The 8,004-nt window shown below is 41.0% G+C and overlaps 1 protein-coding gene across 1 annotated transcript in view; it reads left to right on the top strand.

Annotated features, from left to right (window-relative positions):
* The first annotated feature begins 4,993 nt into the window (after nt 1-4,993).
* Nucleotides 4,994-8,004, top strand: part of RAB15 (RAB15, member RAS oncogene family) — a 55,695-nt gene continuing 52,684 nt past the window's right edge. Inside the window, exon 1 of the mRNA XM_003756347.4 lies at nt 4,994-5,457. Coding sequence (XP_003756395.1) covers nt 5,334-5,457 — 124 coding nt within the window. The 5' untranslated portion in view covers nt 4,994-5,333. The remainder of the gene's footprint in view (nt 5,458-8,004) is intronic.

Genomic DNA, 8,004 nt, shown 5'->3' with positions numbered 1-8,004 from the left:
GTAGTTAATTTTTATTAATAAATAAAGATGGTATTTACATTTTTTTTCTGAAGTGAATTCCTAAATGTGATATTCTGGAAAGCATTCAGAGGAAGGCAAGTAATATGGTGAAACCTCTCAAGATAATGCCATACAAGACCAGAAGAAACAATCAATTAAAAAATAGAAAAAAGCAGGTGAGGGGAACACTAATCTCCCTCCCTAAATCATACATTTAGTAAGCACCTACTATGTGCTTACTGATATATAAACAGTATATATACACACATATATCTCCACACATGCATAAATATATACAGATATAAATCTCTGTGGGATTCAAATCATGCTACTTGACAAAGGTTCTGCCTTGTGCAGATTGAGAAACAATATATTGTTATTGTTACAATTATTATAACAATATTATAGTTATAAGCAATAAGCAAGGCTTATCTGATCATTGTGTAATCATTGTGTGGTATTTGCTCAAAGTGTAAATAGCAATTGTTTCTATTTTGGTGAGAAACCCTGAGGGTCTTCCCTTCCCAGACTAATTTTTTTTTTTTAACTAAGTAAAAGAGGCCATTCTCTGTCTCATTCCTTGCCTAGCCTTAATCATTGATTGGGTATTTCCTCAGTCAAACTGAAAAGACAAAGGTGTCCCACTGCATCCAGGGCTATCTCCAGCCCTTCTAGTGGTTCTGTAGGAAAGAGGGAGGCTGGTGACTTTGTATATCCCAGCCTCATTTAAATCCAATTCACTTGCAAATCAAGACATCATCTCCCTGAAGTTATGATCCTCTTCAAGAAGGTAAGATAAACAACAACAACATGTACATGCATACACAAAATAAGTGCAAAGTCATTATGGGAACTGGATGGAGGTAACATTGTAAAGGCTCTGGCAGGGCTGAGCCTTAATGAGAGCCAAGTGTTCCAAGATGTAGACTTTGAAATCAGCTGATTTCCTCCCTTATCAGGAAGGAGCCCATCTGGCTATTATTAACAGCCATAACCAAGTCCCATATAGGAGTTTGTATACAGTGATGTAAAGAAGAAACTCCTTATTAAGGAGCTCTTTAGCTTTGAGCATCTTTAAACAATCTTTGAGATCTTGAGTAGCATGTCTTTAGACAGATCTGGGAGGTCAGGTAGGTGGATTCCATCTGGTTCCTCTTTGATCCCTCCCTTTGAGCTACTAAACTCCTCCATGGTTTCTCGCCTTACTTCATAGATTCTGCCTCCACTTCCCTGAGACTTTGAAAACTGTGTACTCTGAAATGTAAACTGCTTGTTCATTTATGACTCTTTGTTGTAATTGCTTGAGCCCATGAAGCTATTTTCTCATAAATAAAATAGCACCCCTTCGTAATCTGTGATAGATGCCTGGCTTGATTTCTTCAAACCGAACCAAATCTCTAGTGTATTATTTTTATAATTTCTCTCACAAATCTATTACATATTACCACTCCTTGTGTTTATTTTACCTCATAATAAGTGAGGAGGGAGAATCTTCCTTCCTTATGTGAGCTAGCTTGTACAAAGGCATGGAGATGAGATGGAAAGGGCTAGAACATAAGAGTATGTGAGATGGAATTATATGCAATCACTCTGGAAATATAAATTGCAGACAAACTGTGAAAAATCCTTAAGAACAAACGAGAACTTTTATTTTATCCTAGGGATACTAAGACCAAAAAGTTTATGAACTGCCTTTTTTTTTTTTTTTTAATAGCCTTTTATTTACAGGTTATATGCATGGGTAACTTTACAGCATTAACAATTGCCAAACCTCTTGTTCCAATTTTTCACCTCTTAACCCCCCACCCCCTTCCCCTAGATGGCAGGATGACCAGTAGATGTTAAATACATTAAAATATAAATTAGATACACAATAAGTATACATGACCAAAACGTTATTTTGCTGTACAAAAAGAATCAGACTTTGAAATATTGTACAATTAGCTTGTGAAGGAAATCAGAAATGCAGGTGGGCATAAATATAGGGATTGGGAATTCAATGTAATGTTTTTTAGTCATCTCCCAGAGTTCTTTCTCTGGACATAGCTGGTTCAGTTCATTACTGCTCCATTGGAAATGATTTGGTTGGTCTCGTTGCTGAGGATGGCCAGGTCCAATGAACTGCTTTTTAAAGTAAATATAAGTTTGGTGTACAGAGTGGAACAGTATGAGACTAGATACAAAATGTTAGATTATCAAGGCATTATAGAAGTCCAGACCAGGGATGAGGTTTGAAATAGAACAATTGTGGTGGAAGAGGAAAGAAAAGAGATTTTTAAAGAGTACATATAGTTCTTGCTTTACATAAATTTGCATTACAAAAATTCAATTCTTGGTAAAGAATTGTGAAAGAAATCTGTATACCAAAAAAATGCCTATGTTAACTTTATTGTACAGTACTGTGCTCTCTTTCTCTCTGCTCCTGCCTCTGTTTTCCTATCTCCCTACCAAAACTCCTCCTCCCCCCAAAAAAAAATCCTTCAAAATGAAAGCAAAAGAATAGATATTTGCTGCTGGATAGGAACCTGTCTTGAGACCTCTAGTGCAGAAAAAGGAGGCTGTTTACATGTACAGCTCTTGTGTCTGTCTTCCCTCCATCAGTGAGTGGTACCTGATGCCTGTCCCCATGATTCATGTACCCCTCTCTTGTCTGAGGCTATGTCAAGCTTTCTCTTTGTGACCTCTCTTGTTCTTCCTCTCCTTTGGCCAGCTCCTATATGACTAGTCCCTGCACTGGGCCTTCCTCCTTCCCTCCCTCCCTTCAGATGTCAGAGAGTAAATCTGAATTATATAAATTTGATTTTGAATTATATAAAAACCTAGAATCTACCTGGAAGCCTGTGGAAGGGTCCACTTACACAAATTAATAATTATCTCTATTGTGTCCATTTCTAGAACTAAGCTAAATGATATTGGAAAGCCAAAAGAAACACAAAGTGGAACTGATGAGGTTAGTGGCTGTCAGAGAGTTGTTAAAATCCCCTTTTGGTCGGCACAGGTTCTTCATGAAAGAATTCATGAAATCCAAAATATTAATTGGCAAAAATGAAAGTTTATTGTTGGACAGGAAGCCAGTTTTGCTAAGAGATTGACTTTATTAGTGGCAAAATCCTATTAGGGAAATGGAGGTTGACATTGAGAAGAGTATGCCTTCTCAGCGGGCAGGGTCCTAGAAAGCTGTTCTGGACCTTCTGCAAAGAAATGAGTTCAGAAACTGCCTTTTAAAAGAGTCTTGAGGCTTCAGATTTCAGGTTGAAAGAAAGCCAAAGTTTCCAGGCCTAGATGCTTATTGGTGTCTGGCCTAGATCTCCAATTGGAATTCAAAGGGCATCCTCAAAAGATCAATGAGGTGCTTTAACTTATCTGGGGGGATATGTCTTCCCCAGGAGGGCTTGAAATCAAAAAGGAACTCAGTTTCTTCCCCCCTTCAAAACCATGGAGATAACTAGAAAGAAATACTAACAGATTTGAGATTAAATGATCTAGAGAAAATAACAATGTGGGAGTAATTTCACATGGAATCTCTAATAAAATTACAGGAATTAGTGGGATTAATCTGAAGTAGGATGAATTTATGTTAAATTTAAAAACAGAATTTCAAGATAACACAAATATTCTATCCAAAATGACTAATTGTCCCTTGAAGGATTCTTTCATCCAAGAAATCAGAGATATTTAGCCTGGAAAAGGAAAAATTTAGAGAGAACAAAAAACTGTTTCTGAGTATTTAAAGTGCTGTCACTTGAAAAAGGAATTACATTTCTTCACTTTAACCTCATAGAAGAAGTAGGAATAAAGTGCAAAAGTTGCAAAGACCAGTTTAGGCTTGATGGAAGAAAAGGCTTTCAAGCAATCAGATGTATCCAAAAGTAGAATAAGTTGCTTTGGAAGACGGGTTCACTTTCATAGAAAGCATTAAAAAAGAAAACAAACCTTGGAAGACCATTTGTTGCATATTCATTAGAGGGATTCTTTTTAATGCATGGCCACTAAATTATTCCAAGTATTTAAATACATTAGATATTACTTCACTCCTCTCTTGATGGATAAACTAGACTTGTTCTCCTCTAGTCCAGGATCCTGAGAAAAGCCAGTTTCTGGAATATTTATTTAAATCTTCTAAGTGTCCGTCATTCCTTGTTGCTAAATTTCTCTTTTTTCTGCCAGTGAACGGGGATAGAAATGGCCAATACATTGATTACAATAATATCTAGAAGCTTGAAATAGTACTTTTGCCTTTCTAAACAGCTTGAGGAAACCGAATGTTATCAATAAAAGCTCAATGGTATTTTGCAATTGTAGAGTCTTATAAGCATCTATCACTCTTATGAAGCAGTAAGCAGCATCTTTCCTATTTTAAACATGGAATTAATGTGGCATTCAAAGAGTCAGAGGTAATATTAAACAACCAGTAGCAGCTTTTGGATTTTCCTTAGCCTTTGATAGCCATACGTGAACCCACATCAGCCAAGGTTGAAATCCACAATGACATCTGACTAAAGATGAAACCCTGCATACCTGTTCAAGCCATGTGGGTAGATGGCTGAAAGGCCAGATTCTTGTACATTGGTTTCAGTCCCAGTAAGGTTAGCAAAGTAGAAATGGAGGTAGGTGTTGGAAGAGGGTTGTTGACAATGTTACATAGGAACCAGAAGTCCCATGCTCAAGGTTTTCTCCCCAGCCCCACATCGGAATCTTCTTTGGCGCTCTCATCCTTTCTTCAAAATACGTTTTCCCTGGAGTCTCCAAAATAGTACAGGGGTGCTGCGCCGGCAGTCAGTGAATGCCTTCGTTCTGTGAATCTGCACGCCACCTTCCCTCTTAGTTTCCTCGTTACCCCACTGCCATCCAACCTGCTTTCTTCTGCACGGTGCCTTCATTTCCCCCAGTCCCAGCCCGCCTCTCTCTCAGCTCCCCCGCCCCCTCTCCCTGCGCTCCTCCGGGCGAAGGGGAGGAAGGGGCGGGCAGGAGCTGCTGCTGCATCCACTGCCGCGCCTGGCAGGCAGGCAGGCATTTCTCCTCCCACAGCCAGCGCCGAGAGCGCGGAGCTCCGGCCGTGGCACCTTGGCGGGCTTCATTCTCCTGCACCGAGGGAAGCTAGAACCGAGGCGCCTGGAAGAAGCACGGAGCCCAAGCGGGAAGCCCCGGCCCCCACGGTCAGGATAGCCCCCGCCAGCTGCTGCAAGCATCCTCCCGGGGTGCCAGCCACGATGCTGCCCGCGCCTGCGGTGGGAGCAGCCCCAGCCGAGCAGGGCTAACCTGCTTTCCCTGGCCGGTCCACCCTATCTCCCTTCCCCTCCAGGGGCCGCCCTGCAGCCCCCCTGACCCCAGCCATGGCGAAGCAGTACGATGTGCTTTTCCGGCTGCTTCTGATCGGGGATTCCGGGGTCGGCAAGACCTGTCTCCTGTGCCGCTTCACGGACAACGAGTTCCATTCCTCCCACATCTCCACCATCGGTAAGGGGCGGTGGCTGCGGGAGAGCGAGCAAGAGTGGGAGCGTATGGCAAGGGCAGCAGTGCTCCAACTGGGGGAGACGGCCCCCCAGGAGGGGCGATAAGGGGGCTGCTCCCTCTGCCGGGTAGCCCGGGAAGCGCTTCATCCGAATGAATGGATGGAAATCTGGGTAGGCTCTTCCTCTCCTCCCCCCTCCCCGTGGTCAGCTGTGATCAAACCCTTCTAAGAGTGGAAGGCTGGAGGTTGGGGAAGTAAAAACCTCAATAATGGAAATTAGGGGCTGATGAATCTGACTGCCTCCCTAGCTGGGCTCCTTTTGAGAAGCAAGCGATGATGCAGTGAACCCAAGAGAATAGAAGAGAGTCATTATATAGGTTCCCTTGTCCCACAGATGGCCTGCAATTTATAAGGCCCTGAACTTTATAACCCCCGTTGTAGCATTCTCAGTGTAGAGAGCATATTTTTCTGGAGACCGGACCAAGGGAACAAAAGATGCTGTTGCTCGGTTTGAGACTTTGGGTCTTTGGGAGGGGATGGGATTTTCAGGGCTCTGGCTTTACTGAGAATCAATCAACAAGCATTACTTAAATGTCTACTGTGTATCAATGCACTTGAAAGGGAGGCCCTAGGTATACAAAGGAAAACAAAATAAAACAAAATAGTTCTGCCCTAAAGGAATTCGTATTCCATCACAGGGAAACAACCTGTACACATACAGAATATATGGAAAATAAATGCAAAGTAGTGGAGGGAATGTTAACTGTTGGGGTGAGTTTTGAAGAAAATCAGGGATTCTAGGAGGTAAGGAAGAGTGCATTTCAGGCATGGAGGATAGCCTATGCAGAGCAGGAAAACGAGAAGGAGTATTGTTTATAAGGAATAGCAAGTAGGCCAGTTTGGTTGGAACAGACCTTAGATGAATGGGGGAGTAATGAGTAATAAGTCTGGAGCCAGATTTGTTTAGGGCTCTAAATGCCAAACCGAGGCATTTGTATTTTAGCCTAGAGGCAATAGGAACTACAGAAGCTTGTCTGAACTGGAGAATGACTTGGTCAGACCTATGCCTTCAGAATATCACTTAGGTAGCTCTATGGAGGATGAATTGAAGAAGGAAGAAATGAAACGCCCATTTATTAAGCACCTACTATGTCATAGGGGCTTTGTAAATATTATTTCATTTGATCTTTAAAACAACCCTGGCATTTAGGTGCTATTATTACTCCCACTTTACAGGTGAGGAACTGAGGCAGACCAAGACTAAATCTCTTGCCCAAGGGTCCATTATTATATGAGTCTGGATTTGAATTCATGTCTTCCTAACTCCAGACCCACTAGATCTAGACTGAAACAGAGAGACCATTAGTATGGGCAAGAGGTGATAATGACTTGAAGTAGAATATAGGCCATGTAAGAAGGGGTTAAATTTAAGCTATATTGTAGAGATAGATTTGATATTTTGAAGGTTGGACAGAGTGAAGGAATGTGAAAAAGCAAAAATACCATGACTTTTAAATCTGGTGACTTGAAGGACTGTGGTACTCTCAACAGAAACAATAATGTTAGAAAGAGGTGTTTGGGGAAAACATGAGTTGTTTTGGACATGTTCAGTTTGAGATACCTCCAGGACATTTTATACTGTCTAATTGATGTAGGATTGGAGAGCAAGAGAAAGATTAGTGTTAGATATACTCCCAGATTTGTATATCTGGGAATCATCTGCATAGAGATGATTTCTGAATCCTTAGGAGCTGATGAAATCACTGAGAAAGTATCTAAAAGAGAAAAGAGTCCTAAATAGAACCTTGGGAGACATTCACAGTTATGAGATGAGATACTGCTGATACAACCAGCAAAGGAGACTGAACATGAGACGCCAAATAGGCAAGAGATGAACCAAGAGAGAATAATGTTATGGCAATGCAAAAAAGAGAATATTCAGTAAGTAATGGTAATCAGCTGAGTCAGATAAAGTGGCATAAGGACTGAAAAATGGTGGCATTTAAGAAAGATATCATTGGTAACTTGGGAGAGTCCATTGATCTGGAACAAGGAGTTGAGGAACAATTGAGTAGAAAAGGAAAGACAATGAGTGGTAGATGGCTTTTTCCAATCTGTTGGCTATATGAGGAAAAGGAGACATTTACTTTATAGCACAATAGCTTGAGGAAATGGTAGAGTCGACTCAAGGATTGGATTGGAAGACCTGGAAAGTAGTGATGTAAGGTAGAGCTAGGAAGAAACAAGGAAGAGGGTTTGAATTCCCAGGGCATACATGTTATAAAATCTTTTTTATTTTTCATTATTTTGAACTTGACAAACACCAATGTTTACGTTGAAGAACAGAAAGAGGACTGTCTATGAAACCTCAAATTTGTAAATAGTTTTAAAGGGAAAGAAAGAATATTAAACAACTCAATATATAGAGACTTTGTCTCTCCTGAACTACCTTCTCTTCTCTTCTGTGAAGTTCTTAAAATATGTTTCATTGCTCTCTCTCTCTCTCTCTCTCTCTCTCTCTCTCTCTCTCTCTCTCTCTCTCTCTTTCTCTC

The sequence above is a fragment of the Sarcophilus harrisii genome, chromosome 2 (assembly GCF_902635505.1).
Source record: "Sarcophilus harrisii chromosome 2, mSarHar1.11, whole genome shotgun sequence".
Lineage (NCBI taxonomy): Eukaryota > Metazoa > Chordata > Mammalia > Dasyuromorphia > Dasyuridae > Sarcophilus > Sarcophilus harrisii.
Note: the sequence above shows the minus strand (reverse complement) of the source record. Positions and strands in the feature narration are given on the sequence as shown.